The sequence below is a fragment of the Diabrotica virgifera genome, chromosome 9 (assembly GCF_917563875.1).
Source record: "Diabrotica virgifera virgifera chromosome 9, PGI_DIABVI_V3a".
NCBI classification, from domain to species: Eukaryota; Metazoa; Arthropoda; class Insecta; order Coleoptera; family Chrysomelidae; genus Diabrotica; species Diabrotica virgifera.
In genome coordinates, this window is record NC_065451.1 from 224,890,462 (window position 1) to 224,910,834 (window position 20,373).

Consider the following 20,373-nt stretch of genomic DNA (forward strand, 5'->3'; position numbering starts at 1 on the left):
GCAGTAGTGTGTTAATTTAAGAATTCGTTTTTGTTGTTTCATAGGAAAGTAGTGTTTATTGATAGTTAATTTATTATATATTTGTTGTTGTATAAGTTGTTGGCCTCTTTGAAAGAATAGATTGTTGTTAATTGTGAGTTTTAGTTATACAGGGTGTCCCGGAAAATAGTGCGTTCCTTAAAGGTATAGGTAGAAGGCACCATGTAGAACAAATTATAACATTTTTTTCTAAATGCAACCGTTTGACCAAAAAATTAAAATGTATTTTGGTAGGCAAATTTAAATCTGACAACTATGTGCGGTACGCAAATTTAAGCATAGACCATGTAAATTAATAGATAGAAGATAGATAGTAAACAGATAGTTTTAAAGAATCCTGTTTAGTGTCAATGCCGAAAATGTTTTCGAATAGTGAGTGTATTACCTATTTTATGTTATTACCTATGAATGGTGTTTGTGAAAGGTTACTTGAAACATCTATTCGGTATGATAATTATTTTCAAGTAAGTACAACTTAGTTATTTCAGTTCACAAGTAAACAAATTACTGAGACATTATCTGGTGTATTTAAGTTCCACTGTAAACTATTAAAACTATGTAATTCAGTTAAAGCCCTCAGCAATACTCAGCATTCAACCCATTTAAACCTTACTAAATACATAATACTAGTTCAGTTAAAAGATGTTTTTATGTTAAAAGATGTGTAATTCGTTTAAAATTATGCAATAGGTATTTCAATACATTTCAAAAGAAAATAATTTTAGTAAACAAATAGTAAATACATAAGTATTACCTACTATGGTTGGATTATTTTAAATACTGTTAATCACAATCACAAACGAGTTCTTATAGTCGGAGAGATAGAAGCGGATTTTGTGCGTGATGAGTAATATGGAAAAACTATACGGGGATATGTTGAATTAGTTGTGTACATGACTTTCACCAACGGCCGGAAACCAGAGTTGGGGCCGAGGGTAGTTATAAGGGGTCGAAGTCGCGGATTTTATTATTTTTTTTATGACGCTCATGATCGAGATAGTGCACCAAAATTTGGGAATAAGTAGGTCATGACGTACCTAAGTAAAATCTCTAGGGGCTCAACGCTGCGTGGCCGACAAAGGGGTGGGGGTAGGGGTGAATATAAAAAATATAAGAGGTTTTTTGCGACGTTCGTGATTGAGATAGTGCACCAAAATTTGGGTATAAGTAGACCATGACATAAATAATTAAAATCCCCAGAGCCGGAAACCAGAGTTGAGGATGAGGGTAGTTATAAGGGGTCAAAGTCGCCGTTTTTATTATTTTTTTTTTGTGACGCTCATGATCGAGAGAGTGCACCAACATTTGGAAATAAGTAGGTCATGACGTAACTAAGTAAAATCTCCAGGGGTGGCACGCTGCGTGGCCGACAAAGGGGTCGGGCAGGGGTGAATAGAAAAAATATAAGGGGTTTTTTTGCGACGTTCGTGATTGAGGGAGTACACCAAAATTTGGGAATAAGTAGACCATGACATAACTAAGTAAAATGTTCAGAGCCGGAAACCAGAGTTGGGTATGAGGGTAGTTATAAGGGGTCAAAATCGCCGTTTTTATTATTTTTTTTTGTGACGCTCATGATCGAGATAGTGCACCAAAATTTGGGAATAAGTAGGTCATGAGGTAACCAAGTACAATCTCCAGGGGTGGAACGCTGCGTGGCCGATAAAGGGGTGGGGGTAGGTGTGAATATAAAAAATATAAGGGGTTTTTTGCGACGTGCTAGATTGAGATAGTGCACCAAAATTTGGGAATAAGTAGACCATGACTTAGCTAAGTAAAATCCCCAGAGCCGGAAACCAGAGTTGGGGATGAGGGTAGCTTTAAGGAGTCAAAGTCGCAGTGTGTATTATTTTTTTGTGACCCGGCACAACATTTGTTTCCCACGCAGTGTTCCGCCCCTGGAGATTTTACTTAGTAATGTCATGATCTACTTATTTCCAAATTTTGGTGCACTATCTCAATCACGAACGGCAAAAAAAACCCCATATATTTTTATACTCACCCCTGCCTACCACCCCTTTGTACCCCAAGCAACGTTCCGCACCTGAAGATTTTACTTAGTTACGTCATAACCTACTTACTCCCAAATTTTGGTGCACTATCTCCATCATGAGCGCCACAAAAAAATAATAAAAACCGCGACTTTTACCCCTTATAACTACCCTCGTCCGCCACTCTGGTTTTTATCTGAGCATTTTACTTAGTTATGTCATGGTCTACTTATTTCCAAATTTTGGTGTACTCCCTCAATCACGAACGTCGCAAAAAAACCCCTTATATTTTTTCTATTCACACCTGCCCGACCCCTTTGTCGGCCACGCAGCGTGCCACCCCTGGAGATTTTACTTAGTTACGTCATGACCTACTTATTTCCAAATGTTGGTGCACTCTCTCGATCATGAGCGTCACAAAAAAAAATAATAAAAACGGCGACTTTGACCCCTTATAACTACCCTCATCCCCAACTCTGGTTTCCGGCTCTGGGGATTTTAATTATTTATGTCATGGTCTACTTATACCCAAATTTTGGTGCACTATCTCAATCACGAACGTCGCAAAAAACCTCTTATATTTTTTATATTCACCCCTACCCCCACCCCTTTGTCGGCCACGCAGCGTTGAGCCCCTAGAGATTTTACTTAGGTACGTCATGACCTACTTATTCCCAAATTTTGGTGCACTATCTCGATCATGAGCGTCATAAACAAAATAATAAAATCCGCGACTTTGACCCCTTATAACTACCCTCGGCCCCAACTCTGGTTTCCAGCCGTTGGTGAAAGTCATGTACACAACTAATTCAACATATCCCCGTATAGTTTTTCCATATTACTTATCACGCACAAAATCCGCTCCCAGCTCTTAGACTATTATTATGTTATTATTCCGTAGTGCGTACGATGTTGCCAGTTTATTAAAATTTCCAAACATTAAAATACAGGTATATGGAAAACAATGTTAACTTTTTTTTTGTAAACGGTTAACTTTAGAAAAAAATGGTATAGGACTTTTTTGTTCCAAATTGTGTATTCTCTCCATACCTTAAAGGAACGCACTATTTTCCGGGACACCCTGTATGTAGGTAGGTAAGTATATTTTACGTAAAAATATTTCGAATTCTAATGCGAGTACCTATATAAAGTTTTAGGAGGATTTTTTATTCTAAAAATATTATCAATAGTTTAACAAAATGGAAAAAGTAAATCAAACGAAAAATAAAGTGAAACATTTCAAGAAAAGTCCATTAAAAACTGTGCCAAAATTATGCGAAAATAGAAATTTGTTTCGTTTCACAGCAAAAAATGATCATTTATTATTGTTTTATTATTAGACATTTCATGCAAATACCTTTCTAAATACCTGTCTTAACAGAAAATTTTCACCCATTTTGGTTTATTTTTATAAATATCTATTTATTAATAATAAAATCGTTTTCTATTACTTCCATTTACCGCGACTATGATATTGTCAAAATATTAATCTTAGATAATGTCAAAGATTACCACTGTTGCCAAAGTTTATGATACTATCTCCCGAAGTTATATTTTGTTGCTACCTGTTGATCGCTACTGTTTACTCTTAAGTGAACAGTTTTCACCTGGGCATTGAATGTGGCATCAATGAAAAAACTGTAATCATTCAAACTATAAGTGTATAGAAGAATTCTGAAAATATTGTGAACAGAACAGGTCACAAACACTGAGGTTCTGAGAAAGATGAATAAAGAAATGGAAATCTTAAATACAATCAATACAAGAAAATTGGAATATCTCTAACATATTACACGTGGAGAGAGATACAACTTGCTCCAATTGATTATGCAAGGAAAGATTCAAGGAAGAAGAAGCATAGGGAGACATAGAATATCGTGGCTGCGCAACCTGAGAGAGTGGTACAGAAGTACATCAAATGAACTTTTCAGAGCAGCCGTCTCTAAAAAACGAATAGCTATTATGATTGCCGACCTCCGTCGTGGAGATGGCACTTGAAGAAGAAGAAAATTCAATGTTATAGCCTTGCTTGTCTGTCCGCTTACAAGGTTACAGATATGTCGCAACACGCTCGCTCTTGTTGATTCAAGCTCAGTCAGTGCTCAGTGCTGTGTGGTCTCCCAAACAGTAAACTTCAATGAAGTTACAATGCTTTTAAAATGGTGTTGTGTGCATAGTTGTTAAACATGCCTCTTAGAATGTCTAAACATCTGGGAACCTTTTGTCGTACGTGATGAGTTAACTTTTAAATAGCAAAGAAATTGTTATACTTTTAATGAAAGTGTTATGAACTTCATTTTGGCTGTAAGGACCAGGACAAAACTGGTCCCCACGCATATGTTGTGTACCATGCTGTAGACCAGTGATACTCAACCTGCGGCTCGCGGGCCGCAAGTGGCCCTCTAGCGTTTTTTATGCGGCTCGAAGGCTAACTAAACAGCCCTGTGACCAAATTATTTGTCAAATTTCACGTGTTTTCTCTAATTATTTGATAGTGTGCCGATGTGTTTGAGGCGTGTTTGGGAGTGAGGCAGACAATTTAATGACTTTTAATTTTAAATTATATTGAAATTTTGAAGAACTCTGATTAAAGATCAAGGTATTATTAACTTTTGTTAATGAACAAATACTCATTTTAAAAATAATCAATACTTATTTACTACATTGCAACGACCCACTTAGTAATCACAAGAAAAATTCAGGTCCGAATTAACAAAAAAAAAATTAAAATAATTGTGACCTTGAAACAACACCCTGTATATTAAAATTTTCAAAATTCGTCTGCGCATTTAAAAAGAGCATAAAAACTAAATTTAATTTAATAAATTTAATATTGACATTAATTTTGAAATAATTATATCGAAATTTTTGTTTTGAAAGTACCTACGAGTTCTTAATTTCGACATAATTTCAAAATTAAAGTCATTGAATTGTCTGCGCAAAAAATGGAAGGTCCATTAAAGCTCTTTTCAAATGTGCAAACAGGTTTTGAAAACTTCAATATACAGGATGCTGTTTCAAGGTCACAATTGATTTGTAATTTTATTTAATCCGGACCTGGATTTTTCTTGTGATTAGTAGTTGGGTGGTTTGGGTTCTAAATGTGGGCTCCATTAAAGCTCTTTTCAACTGTGCAAACGGGTTTTGAAAATTTCAATATACAGGATGTTGTTTCAAGGTCACAATGGATTTATAATTTTGTTTAAACCTGGATTTTTCTTGTGATTAGTAGTTGGGTGGTTTGGGTTCTAAATGTGACATAATATGTGTACCAAATATCAAAAAAAAATACACAAGAAGGTGGTTCTAAAGTTATGGGTCCAGATAGAAATTGGCAAAATCGATAAAACACCCTGTAACTCGGTTATAAAGCCGGTGGAGCAATAAATTTAGTATGTCTAGAACCGCCTCATTTACCTCTATTCACCATTCAAGTATTTCCGTTTCCCAATGGAACACCCTGTATACTAATTCATCTTGATTGCGGCCCGCAAGCTGTGGCAATAGCTACTATGTGGCCCAGGAAAGAAAAAGGTTGAGTATCGCTGCTGTAGACTGTTGACTGGATGGGCCAACGGTTTTCACCACATCCGTTTGCAGTTCCAATAGTGTGGAGGGAACTGACGTATCATACTTCAGACAGTTACTTTTACTTAAAAATACGATAGGGATAACAGGTAAGTCCAAACGTACTTTAAAATATCCCAGCTTGCCATTATCAAAGTTATGGACAAGAAACGTTTCCTAACAGGGCATCTTTGCAGATTCACAAATAAAAGATTTGATGAAAGATAAACATTTCGAAAGCAGGCTTAGGGCCGGTACTTTATGTCCCGGTTAAACCTCGGTTAGCTAACCGGGGTTTAATCGGGACAGACAAGTACCTCATAGGGCCTCTTGCGTTGTAATAAAAGCAATTATAATTATTATTATAATTATTTATGAATATAATAATAAGTATAATTGCGTTTATGTCTATGTTATGCATATATTTCTGTCCCGATTAAACTCCGGTTAACTAACGGGCTGTTAACGGAGACTAAAGTACCGGCCCTTAATGACTTAGAAAAAAGAGGATCGACCCATAGGCGTGGACGATAATATAATTTTATCGTCTAGAGTACGCCAATGAATTAAGTAAAACGTGTTTTTGTACCGTCTCGGGCGATATAAAAGTCGGAACGAAAAACCTAGTTGAGTATTATTCTTGGAGCGTTGATCGAAGAATAATAAACAACAACGAGGTATAGGAGGTGAGTTATCCCGACCATTTTCCGCCGCCGTCTTTGGTGTGTTGAACGAATTTCGACGGTTTTTCCTTTTACCTATCCTTATACGAGCGGTGATCGTATTTCCCTACATGTCTTTTCCGCTGGCGAGCTGAGTGAGATTTCCTCTCCTTATGCCCGTTTCATATTTATAAATGTAATTCCTGATCCACGTGATCGTCGGTAGTATTCATTCATGTACCAAATATCGTCACATCAACCAGAATCTAATGTTCGATACGTAGGTTATCAATATATTTTATTAACGAAATTAACGAGTAGTAATTAAGGCTAATTATCTTATCATTTGTAATGTTTTGATTCTAAAATAAATGTCTTAAAAAGCGAACCTTCTGTCTTCGGCTGAATTTTTGTTACCTGGAGCAACAAACGCAACGAACACGTTACAGGCGTAACCAGGGGGTTTTTGGGGGGGTTATAACCCCCCCCCCGTTGGGATCTACTTTGAGCTCTATACGCTTAACACTATTATGTGTTGACAAATCAAGCCATTTTGAAGTTGTAACCCTCCCCCCTTAGGATCATCCTGGTTACGCCGTTGGATGGACCTGCTGAAAATTGTGGTTATATTCTTGAGATCTATAAAGACGACAACCACAAGGAATATGTCAACAATCTATTGAAAGCTTCCAGTGATTTGGACTGCAACATGTCTCTTCAAATCCATTTCCTTGGATTTCCACTGGGACTTTTCGCCAGCAAATCTTTTAGATGTTACTGATGAATATGGGTAATATTTATATAGTCGATTCGCTAATCTGAGACACAACTGTCTACACTACAATCACAATAAAGATGCACTAGAAATAAATAAGCACGAGAGCACTCCCAAATCATAATCTGGAAGTGGTCCTCGAACATTGAACGTGTCTTGGTTTGTTTATTTCTATATAGTGCATTTCTATTGTGATTGTAGTGTAGACAGTTGTGTCTCAGATTAGCGAATCGACTATATCAAGATATTTCAAGTATAGAAAAACGATATCAAGGAAAATGGAGTCCGAGAACGCTGGCTGACTATTGATGAACACTTAACGAGTTGTGTCAGAAGCAAAATACCCAAGAAAATCTCTCAGAACCTACTATTTAATGTGGCATTTCTAAGATAAACATTATATTCATTACTTAGCTATCCGTTGAAGATATCTCTAATACTTAACAAACAAAAACGTGTAATAACCATGCTATATAACGATCAATTCTACAAAAATCGCTTAGTAATACAGAAAATTTCAATTTAGACATCAAAAACTCACTACTACACAAATTAAGACGATTTTTAACTGTATTACTAATCGCAACAAAAACTAATTCATTAAAATAAAAATACAAAACGAAAATCCATCGAGACTGACAAAATAACTATCACAATATTATGAAAACACATCGATCTTGCTGTTTTTCAAAAGAACGGACAATGTGTGCTATCAATGCTACCAACAGTTCAAGCAAATTGTACGTACAAATACACAATCACCACAATTGTGAACCCCATATTAATGTACTACTGTAAAAGGCAAATTAAAGATTTACACTGTGAAGATTGCAGGTTAACTAACATGTGTAATATAAACCTAAAATGTATACCCCTACCAGGTATTTAAGAGATTCATTAATAATTAGCTCAGCTGGGTGTTACTGTTGGAGGTGTGAAGTTACATAAACATGAGATTGTTTCATAAAATAGGTAGATCCCTTGTTTATGGAATTCCACACCTCCAACATTAGCACCCCGCTGAGCTGAATATTACTGAGACTTCTGAATAGCTGGTACTACTTTAACTATGGTATATTTTAACTTTTTTGAATGGTACTGTTTTGGGTTGGGTACTATTGGTACTATTGTTGGGTACACTAGGTACGCTATTGTGTAAAATATCTATCAGAAGTACTGACTATAAAAGATTTAACATGGTACTGATTGCTATGCATTCAAATTGGATAAGCGTACCGTATTTTATATCGGCAACAATGCTCAGACAGGTCGAGGAACCGTCTGTTTTTCAATCAATCATTTCTGTTTTTCGATCTACATAATACTCTATAGTTTTCCGTTTTCGTTTAAATATCAACTTACAAATAATTAAGGTTGTCAAAAAAAAAGGCAGTTGAGAAGAAAAGGGCAGTGTACAGTAATGGAAAAAACCCTTACTGCATAATACAATATGTATCGAAAAAAATGTATATAATTTTAAGTAATTTAGGTTGTTGCAAAAGATATTGTTTCTACATACACAAACAAAACGAAGGTTGATTGACGAAGTTTGTTTGTGTAACCTCGCAGAGACTCACGTATAGCTTACTTCCAAAGTCCGAGTTGGAAGAAGAGATAAATAGCCCACAGAGGGATTAAATTGAGCATTATAGTATTGTCATTATTCATAGTAAGATTAAGATCGTTACTATGCTAGTGAGCCGTCCTGCGAGAAATGTGTCCTGAAGGACTACCCCGCGAAACAACATCTTAGTAACGTTATGTTGATGGATGTTGTAAATCACAAATAAAGTTATAAGTTAGGGTCAGTGTTTCATTGCGTTTCAACGCAATCTACCAACTTAACAGCAGCAATGTAGAATAAAACAAGGGCAGAGAAATTTAAAAAAAATAAGCATGAATCAATAAAAAAATTCTTAAGGGAGCTAACCTACGAAAAAGTTATCGATTACTCATTATGGAGAGCCACGAGGAGACTCAAGAGGCCAATAAGACAAAATCTATACATTAAAAAATCTGATGGTGCATTGGCTAAAAATAAGCAGAAATATTTGCTGATCATTTAGAAAATACTTTTAAACTGCATGATAAATCGCAATCTGAGATTGACAACTTTCCAACAATACATGAAAATATTAGACAGACAATGCAATTAGGAATACCTATAGAAGGTAAAACGGAAACAACATCAATCCAAAAAGAGCAGTAGGAAGCCATCAAATGAGGTAACATCATATCGGCCAATACCGTTGCTGCCAATGATTTCAAAATTGTTTGAAAAACTCTTATTGAAAAGCTTAAAAAAACTATAATAGAACAAAAATGTATTATCCCTCTACATCAATTTGGGTTTAGAAATAATGACGCAACACTAGACCAGGTCCACAGAATCACTGATCAAATACAAGAAACTCTACATGAAAAAAGTATGTTCAGCAATTTTTTTGTCATCAAAAGTCAACGCTTTTGATAAAGGCTGGCATGATGAACTAGAATACAAACTGGTATTATTTTTACCTAGGGTGCTGGGTTTTATTACAATATATTGGCCTAACCAGTATATTGAACAGGTAGGCCAATCTGGGTGGTGGAACTCTGTAGTGAAGAGATGCTCCGCTCGTAATTAAACAGTATCCTTGTAGTGAACGGTTACCGCCATCTCCGATTCGGAGGTGTATGGGTGTCTGTATAGTTATTAATATTTTGATTGTGGGAGTATTTGTACTTACACTGGAGTGAAGTGTAATGATGTGCGAGTTTGTGCGTAATAGGGAACTTGCATAAATTTTTAAATTCGAAAAAAATGTTATAAATCACAACACAACATAATTTAAAACATGTATCAAAGATAAAAAAGTTTTGTTTGTTTTTCGTTTTTCCCCTAAAGACGATTAAAAATTCAAATTAAAATAGGTGGTCCAAAACGCTTCGTGACGTCACTTGGTTTTACATTTACATTTTTCCAATAAAGTAAACAGAATTTTAAATTAGACGTTATAAACGTCAGTAGAAAATACATTTATGTGACGTTACAAGTGTTTTTGATCGTTTGAACTATTCATAGAAAAATTCGTACTTTTACAAAATGGTTTTATTTTCAATAGTAAACCTTCGTTCCTTTCCTTCAAAAACAGTATAAAACTACAATTTTAACAAACTGGTATGTATTATTACAATGACATACGATAAATGTCATTAGAATATAAATATTTTTGACTGATTCCACGACGATGAGCTTGCCAAATACCCAAGTAGGTGGAGGCCAATAAACTAAAGAAGGAGAAGAAGAATATACCTAAATATAAGGTTGTGTCTAGGTATACGTTACCGTGTACGCAAATAAAAAAGTTAGAGTGTCAGTGATTTCTTATTTTTTATTTGTTTAGTGTTTTTTTTTTAAATTAACTACGGAGTGTGGACAATTATTTAGTTCTTTTAATGAGTTTAAGAACATTTTAAAACAGTACGAAAAAGATAAGAGACTATAAATTAATATATATATTTTTTAGTTATAAATGAAATAGTATGTATTACCGTAAAAGATTAAAATAAAAAGAAGACCTAAAGCTTTCACAATAATAATTAACTTATTCTGAAGCTATTATCCTTGTGGCATTTTTGTAATCAACTATTCTAAATGGGAACTAAGCCACAATTTAACCAAAAAATGATTTTATTAACGTTTCGACGTCTAAATCGGACGTCGTTGTCAAAATACAAAATATTATTAAATTCAACAAAAATGGTGTTGCTTAGTAAAAAATTTTTCTAATAATTTATTTAATCTAACTAATTTTTGTATTTTGACAATGACATCCGATTTGGACGTCGAAACGTTAATAAAATCATTTTTTTAGTTAAATTGTGGCTTATTTCCCATTTAAAATAGTTGATTATAATAATTAACTTACGTATAAAAATTATTTTAACAATATTTTTTACGTGTTATGTCAACTAAATACATATATTTATTTTGCTTACCTAAATATATACTTTAATATATACATTGATTTATTACAATTAAGTTTTAAACATCTGAATAGTTCTGCTTCCCTTCCTTTAACAAATATTTTTCTATCAAACACACGCTAAACATATCAAAATAGCATGTACCAAAATATACAGTCACTGCGCACGCTAAATAATAACGTCACTGGCTTGATGAACTTTAATTCGCGTGTACATACCTAACTTTTTTATTTGCGTACACGTTAGCGTGTACCTAGACACAGCGAAATATAACCATAATAATAACTAATGTAAAACTATGTGACGTCACGGGTCGTTTGAACTATTTTATACCGCTGAAGACTTTAAATACGTATTTCTAAGTTATTACGAGTTTTTGAAGCGTGAAATTTTGGAAATCTCATTTTTAAACAAAACTGAACATTATTATGTAATAAAAAAAAATTGTGCAAGTTCCCTATTGCTTCTTGTACTACATTAATTGCATTTTCTTTTGATAGTAATAAATACAATTTTATTTTTCTTTTGCAGACGTCCGCCAAGGGAGCTTTCTCTGGAACGGAGCGAAGATAGATTATTATTTACTTATTTTATTTTAACCTGTGTTTTACTGAGTCTGTTGTCCTGAAAGAACTACTTGTTACAAAGTGTAAGCGAGTGGGAGTAAGAGAGGGGAGAGAGACAAAGAGAGGCTGATAGATTCTGAGGGAGAGTGAGAGAGACAGTGGTGGGGGGAGTGAGATAAACGCACACAGAAATAGAGAGAAGTGTGAGAGACAGACAGAAAGAATATTTTGCCTGATGCTATATAGGTACACATCAAAAACGTTCAAATATACCATAGTTACCTTTGAAAACAACATAGTTATCGGTTTATGTAAACTTACTACTTTAGTTTTCTAAACTATTCCACTTCGTCACCACCATAATTTTTTACCTACTTGATAGCATATTCTTTCATGTTTTCAACATTTTCGACTAAAGTAAATAGTGCGCATATCCTGCAATCTTCCTCTCAATACAAGCTAAGCTAAAAAGAAAATAAAATACAACTGGAAACTAACGTGCCAGCCCACCTGTCCACTGAGGGAGGCCACCCTACCGCCGTATTGTAATTTCGGCGGGGGCAGGACCCTCCCTCTGACCTCCATCATGTTGTTGCTGATGGTCAGACCGAATTCTTGTACGTACTCGTCGTTGTTGAAGTCGGCTCGACGGACCAAGTTGTTGATTTCGCGTTCTCTGTCCGGCGCCGATCTGAAACCACAAGGAGAAACAATTAGTATTAGTATTAACATATAGTTCATTGAAATGTTACGTTTTTTAGGCCTTTCAGAGGACGCAATTTTATTTTTTGGTGTGTAGAGGTGTTAGAATAAGTTCAAGTTTGCGGGGTTGCCACTCTTGTCCCCGGTCGTTGTCCTGCGACAGTGTAGCGCAAAGGATTATCGCGCTGTATCTTGTAAACTAGCAAACATACAGAAAATTGTATCAGACTTTATTTATAGCCAATTAAATTGTCTACAACTTTATTCCTATTACTTTTTGTCGTAAAATAGACAATAAAAAAGTTATAAACAAAAATAACTAAAAACATTTGAACAAATTTTCTTTTGGGTCTTGATAACTTTTTTTCTGGTCATTGCTGCATCTCAATCCGAAGATTCTCTGACTATCGTAGCAGAAGACATTTAAATTATTGTCTTAATCATACTGTCCCTCAAGTTTTATATATGGCAACGTAATTGCAGAGAATTTAGTTTTCCGTGCTTTTTCAGGATGCGACACGAAATCAGCTTACAAGATCGGCAAGCTTAAAGTCATCAACATTTTACAGAAACATCCTGAGATATCTAGCGGAACAGCATTATTTCTCAGTGAGAAAGTCGAGCCATCTTTGCTCACTGTCGCACAGTGTTCAAAATTGGTCAAAACGTGATCGAAACTAAATTTGTTTAAACTGTAAAAGTTATCTCGCTGAAAACTTGGAATATTTGAGGTATTATACCGTATAACGAGTATATATACAGGGTGTAACAAAAATACAGGTCATAAATTTAATCACATATTCTGCGACTAAAAATAGTTCGATTGAACCTAACTTACCTTAGTGCAAATGTGCACATAAAAAAGGGTACAGCCCTTTGAAGTTACAAAATGAAAATCGATTTTTTCCAATATATCGAAAACTACTAGAGATCTTTTATTGAAAATAGACATGTGGCATTCTTATGGTAGTAGAATCTTAAGAAAAAATTATAGTGAAATTTGGACACCCCATAAAAATTTTATGGGGGTTTCGTTCCTTTAAACCCAAACTTTTGTGTACGTTCCAATTTAATTATTATTGTAGTACCATTAGTTAAACACAATATTTTAAAAACTTTTTTGCCTCTTAGTACTTTTTCGAAAAGTCAGTTTTTATCGAGATATTTTGAATATTTGTCAAATCCACCACATATTTGTATATGGCTAAGTACGATTATGGAGACTTGGTAATAATATGAAAATTTATTTATGATTTACATTTTTAGGTATATTTTCACCCATATTAAAAAAGAAGTAATATCTCGATAAAAAGTGCCTTCTCGAAAAAATACAAAGAGGCAAAAAAGTTTTAAAAACACTGTGTTTAACTAATGGTACCGCAGTAAAAGTTTAATTGGAACATACACAAACATTTGGGGGGTTTAAAGGAACAAGACCCCCATAAAATGTTTATGTAAACATATTAAAAAAGAAGCAGCAACTCGATAAAAACTGCCTTATCGAAAAAATACTAAGAGGCAAAAAACTTTTAGAAATATTGAATTTAACTAATGGTACCACAATAATAATTTAATTGGAACGTACACAAAAGTTTGGGGGGTTTAAGGAAACAAAACCCCCATAAAATTTTTACGGGGTGCACAAATTTCACTATAATTCTTTTTTAAGATATTCCTGCCATAAGAATGCCACATGTCCACTTTCAATAAAAAATCTCTAATAGTGATCGATATATTCGAAAAAATCGATTTTCATTTTGTAACCTCAAAAGGGCTGTAACTTTTTTTATGTGCATATTTGTACTAAGGTAAATTAGGTTCATTCAAACTATTTTTGGTCTCAGAATATGTGATTTAATTTATGACCTGTATTTTCGTTACACCCTGTATAATAGGGGTCGATTTTTTAGTTTTCATCCCTTCATTAGGGGACGAATCACTTAAAAAATATCTTTATACAGGGTGTTTCATTAAGAATGAATTTATTGCTGTTATTCTGTCGAATTTTTGCATTTTGAAGTTTTTTATAGTATATCAACAGTTGTTTTCACAACTAATTTTATATTGGAGTTTGAAATTTTATGGTAAGTTTATGTTATTTTACGATTAATTTTGATAACGTACAAAGCTAACCTCATTAACACAATTAAGGAATGCTTGTGTTTTAATGTTCCGCCAAAGTGAATAAAATAACAAAAAGAAAATATGTTACTGATTTTTTTAATAAATTGTTTATTTATTTATTAATCAATGATAATAAAAGAATTTATTAAGCTACTTCAAATGTAGCTGTAATTATGCACCAAAATTTTAAAGTAAAACTTAAATTTGACATTCTATTTATTTGATAACGTCAAATTTTATACTAAAACCCGTGATCGGAATAATACCCACTTTCTGTCACTTGCTGTTGCGTTTAGTAAATTTCCGACTTATTTCGTATGCTTTAAATGATGACGCACGGGTAAAGACTCGTGGACTCAACTGTACATAACTATGCTCAATACTATAATAGGACAATATTTGTCCTATATCTATTTTCTTGTAGGCCTTGTAGCATCTTATTGCAATTTACTATTTTTGTTGGGAATTAGCCACAACTTTACTTTAAAATTAGGTTTATTTCAGGTTTCGATTTCCACTTCTGAAATCGTTCTCAAAATACTAAACATTTATGTATTTCCCAAAATATATCTTTTTGTATTTTAAGAACCATTTCCGAAGTGGCAATCGAAACGTCGAATAAACTAATTAAAATAAAATTGTGGTTTATTGCCAACAATAGTAAATTACATTGTGCCATTGTGCTCAATATTATCTTCCTCGAAATGGTTCGTGGATTAGGCCTACTGTTAAAATAAGATAAATTATACAGACTCTTTAGTGTTTCATTAGATATACCCTAAAATCGGCAACATTGCTTATGAGAATGAGTTGAATTGTCACTGTAGTGTATAATGACGAATCTGCATGACTGAATCTAATGACTGAATGAATTAATGAATCGGCGCGAACCTGGTGCATTAGGTGGGCAGCGGAACAGCATTGTTGCCATTAGTGCGCGCATATATAGTGCGCGCATATCTAATTGAAAACTAAGCCTAATGGTACGTTTTTACCGTATTCTTACGAGTATTCAAGAACCCGGTAAACTTCGGAGCGCTGTAAAATCCCTTTAAAATATTGCTCGAATATCATTTTATTGTAAAATGAGAGGAAAAAGTTATAACGCCCAAAAGAAGATTTGTTTAAAAATTGTCAGTTATTTTTGTTTTTGTATTTTCCATTTTACAATAAAAAATAATAGGTAATATAAAGTTTTTTTTATAGTAAACAATTTAATTTGCTACAAATAACGTCTTAAATATCGAAAGAAATGAAATTGAACCCTGATTGTTGCTTAAACAACACAAGTTAATCTCAACTGGAACTATAACCCTCTTTTTAAATTATTGTGAGAGACTTTAGAGGAATAATGATCTCATGATATCTGAAATTAATTTTTCAGTGATTTAACTGTCATTATTAATTTATACAGTCGGAAAAATGAAAGAATACCCATGAACGAACATATAAAACACGCTGTATTTTCCTGTCACCGTGTCACAAAGAAAATTGCCCAGCGCAAATACATGTAATAATAATTATTACATGTACTTACGCTTGCCAATTTTTTGTATGACACGGTGACAGGAAAATACAGCGTGTTTTATATGTTCGTTCATGGGTATTCTTTCATTTTTCCTACTGTAAAAATTTTTTAATCAACTATCTGATACATTATTCTTTAAACCAAGTAATGTTTTTAATTTTCCAACCCTAGGTATTTTTTAATCTACTTGAGGGGAGTACGTTTTGAAATTAATATTTCAAGCACATTTTTATGAATTTTTTTGAAAGTATGGTACAGCTATTTTATTTTTAAATTCAATAATTATGTTCAGTACCATTCAAAGAATATTCAAACAAAATTTCAAGTCAAAATATTGAAAAATAAGCCAACAGTGGCCAATTTTTTAAGACAAAAACGGATTTTGCGGTGGACATCATAACTCGTTAGATCATGCTAAATAAAAAAATTCAAAATTAGCCTCTGAGTTTCTTGAGTTAAAGGTTTTGAGATTTATTAGTTTTAACAGAAGTCACAATATCGAATTTTCTTGTAAAAAAAGGGTAAAAATCAACATATTTATTATTGTTAAACAAAAACTAACCATAAAACAAAAAATATCTCGACAGCGTTACCTCACAAAATGTGTAAACAAAATCTATGCAAAATTTCAGGTCAAGTAGTTTTTGAGTTACAATGTCCACCGATTTGAAAAACAGTTTTGAGCAAAACGCGTTTAAAGTTTTGACAACTTCAATTTCAATTACTTTTTCGTCTGTCAAATCTTACAAGTGATGCACACCGGCATGTTTTATAATCGCGGAGTAATTTACAAAAGGGAAGAGGAACAGCTGTTCAACGTTTCTCACTATTCTCAAATTTTCGGAGAGTATTATTGAAGATATGTACTTTTATTTAACATAATAAAAAAATCAAAAATCTCAAAACTTTCAAACCATACCCCCTTTAAAGGGGACTTTTTGACTTTTGACCCTTAAGTCCCTAAATAGAAACACTAACAATCAAGTTTCTTCTCTTTAAAATATACCTCTCATGTTATTATTTGAGTTATTGTTTTTGGGGATAACTTGTCAATAGACCTACTGTCAATAGAATCATTCAAAGTAAGATGTAAAAGTAATTTAATTTAGGGAGACTTTGATATATGTTTCACATTTCACTCTGAATTTCAATGTTTCAACAGTTTTACAATGTTCGATAATTATAATTTCTTAATTATGGCACTTGTCAGTTGTCATTTTTGAAAAGGCATGCTAAATTGTGGATTACATGCAAAATGATAAAACAAATTGTGAATACATGAAAAAAAGACACGGTTTGCAGAAGAAAGAAAATCCTTTCTCATCAGAACAAAGCACCGTGTCATATCGTCGGCCTCATATGAAAAGTGCCTAAGTCCCAAAATAAGCAAAAATAAGGTTTTTGCGCCATCTGATTAATATTTATGGTACGCATGCATAGCAAGACAAAAAAGTTAAAAAAAGTCAATAGATGTCGCTAGAACCACAAAAAAGAATTCTACCCAACTCCACGGCGTTGGGTGAATCACATGAAACTTGCCAAAGTCCATCATTGTCATTGAGGTTAGATGTACTTTTGCTGCGTTGCTGTGTTATATCTTCAAGAAAAGTATTATAAGCTAACATATCTTCATGGAAATAGTGTAAACTTATTGAAGGTAAGTTCAATTTGATCATATTATTATAGTTCTTGTGTTAACTACATTTAAGTGTAGCATTATTATCCTTAAAACCCCACATTTGTTTTTCTTAGCATTTTCACAGTATTTTTTTGGCGACTTTTTATGGAGTTACGCATATTTCTTCATTATTTTCGTTGTTAAATGTGCCTAACTCCATTTTTAAAGTAATAATATTTTAAAAATAGATCGATCTTTATGAGAAGGCTGACGGACACTATTCTAAGTAACTGTGTCAAATAAGATAAAATTTTAAGTCAAAATCATTCTTTAAATCAGTTTTTTATGTCTCCTGTAAAATTTGTTAATTTGGACTTAGGCACTTTTCATATGAGGCCGACGATATGAGCATTTTGACAACGGCTAAAATCCATGAATTAGTTAGAATTGTTGGAGGATCCAATGTATCCACCAGGTTTGGTCTCTAGCGACTTCTGTTTCAATATCCAAAAAAATGCATGCGTTGAAAGCGTTTTTCATCAAATGATGATGTCATAACAGCTGTGACAGCAGCCCTTCCAGATTATCACTTCAGGGATTGAATTAATAAATTAAAATCTCATTTAAACAAATGTTATGTTTAGTATTGTATTGTATCACTGTATTACATTATACAGTGTGTCTGCGTAACTTTGAACCATATGGGAAACTTTTTTAATATCAATTTTACGAAAAAAAGTTATTCTTCATAAAGTGCATAGTCTAAAACCTAAGGTGCAATCATCCGATATCAAATTTTATCAATAATATACCAAGTATGTCCAAAAATATGAATTTTGTTTAAGAGTAAAGTGCCTTTATATTTCACAATATCGAAAATTGTCATTAAGAAAGTTGTTTGTAATTAAAAATTATTCTGAATTATTTTCTTGTGGCATTTTTATAATAAATTACTTTTAATGGGAAATAAGCCACAATTTTACCAAAAAAAAATGATTTTAAAGCTTCGAAACGTTAATAAAATCATTTTTTTTTTTGGTAAAATTGTAGCTTATTTCCCATTAAAAGTAATTTATTAAAAATTATGTTATAATCTGCATCTACACTATTCTAATTGAAAAAAAAAAATGAAAATTTTCTTCAAATTAAGGATACCCAACATCACTGTTATTTAAGATAACTCCTTTATTATTATTAATTTTGCGAAAAAAAGTTATTCTTTATAAAAATGTCTGAATAGTCAAAAACTAAGATGCAATCATAAGATATCAATTTTTTTCAATTTTATACGAGGTATGTCAAAAAATATGAATTTCGCTCAAGAGTAAACTACCTTTATAGTTCACAATATTTCAACTAGAAGGATGCAATTGCATATTGAAACAGTTTTTAATTCTGAACAACTTTTTATAATAACAAATTTCAATATTGTGAAAAATGAAGGTACTTTACTCTTCAGCGAAATTCATATTTTTTTACATACTTATAATGTTATCTTAGTTGTTGGACTATGCAGAACGTTTTATAAGGAATAACTTTTTTTCGTTAAATTAATAATAACGGAGCTATCATAAATAAAAACGATGTTTTGTGTCTGATTTGAGGAAAATTTTCAATTTTTTTTTTCAATTAGAAGAGTGTAAATGCCGATTATAACATAATTTTGAATTACAAACTTTTTTTTAATGACAATTTTCGATATTGTGAAATATAAAGACACTTTACTCTTGAGCGAAATTCATATTTTTTGACATACCTCGTATACTGTTGATAAAATTTGATATCTGATGATTGACTCTTAGGTTTTAGATTATGCAGAGCACTTTATAAAGAATAACTTTTTTTCGTAAAATTGATATTAAAAAAGTTTCCCATATGGTTCCAAGTTACGCAGACACACTGCATATATGAATTGTTCCAACTGCACAATTGTAACTAGGAAAGGGGACTGAACGCATTGGTGCAAAGAGTAAACATCCATTTAAAATGCATTGTGCACGAAATCAGTGATTTGGCGGCAATGCCAGATAAAATCGTCGAATGGTTATTTATTTACAATACATTTAATATTTTCTTAATAAACATAAAAATTACAAGTGCCGTGAAAAATAGGACACTAATAGCCAGTTGCACCAACAAATAAACGATTGATTTTTTGATTTGGATTGCCCGTTTATTTTAAAATGAGTTGCACCGACCATTACTCAATTAAAACCGACAGTTTTTGATGTGTCAAAATTAACCACCCGATTTTCTGCGGTTATTTAAAAAATCGACTGTTTTTTACCTGACGTTTGACGTTTATTCCAATAACCTATAAAATTCCAGTTGTTGATAAAAATTAAAATAATATCAGTTGGTTGTTAACCTCTCACCTGATCACAACCTTGTGCTAATTCCGAGCAAGGATGACATACATCCACATGTGATACATTTTTAATCTTAAGACATCGACTTATTGTCGATTACTATACAGCTCATAATGTAGCAATAATGTTATTTTGAGGTTTTACACCTATTCAAGTGGCTAGTTTCAATTACTTGTACACTGGACGTTTACACTGAGGATGGTCAGTTTGACCGAAAACGTTTTGTACAACCACTCCCTTGTGGATGAATTTTAAAAATTTTTTAATAAATTTATAATATACCTATATACAACAGAAGTGTTTACTTCATTCTACGTTGTTAAAATAAGATAATTGAAAAGAGTAAAACCACGTAAAACGTTAAATTTAATTATTTTGTCATTTAAAGATGTTTAGAGAACATCATATATCCCATAATACTAATCGTTCAATAATATGGAAGTGCAATTGAAAATACTATTTT

At 32.9% G+C, this 20,373-nt stretch overlaps 1 protein-coding gene across 6 annotated transcripts in view; it reads right to left on the bottom strand.

The window, feature by feature from the left end:
* Positions 1–20,373, bottom strand: part of LOC114340015 (protein argonaute-2) — a 185,464-nt gene that overhangs the window by 32,217 nt on the left and 132,874 nt on the right. For 5 of the 6 annotated variants that reach the window (XM_050660028.1, XM_050660029.1, XM_050660033.1 and 2 more), the window contains one exon: positions 12,068–12,260. In XM_050660028.1, coding sequence (XP_050515985.1) covers positions 12,068–12,260 — 193 coding nt within the window. The remainder of the gene's footprint in view (positions 1–12,067; positions 12,261–20,373) is intronic. The other variant, XM_050660030.1, reaches the window with a different exon arrangement.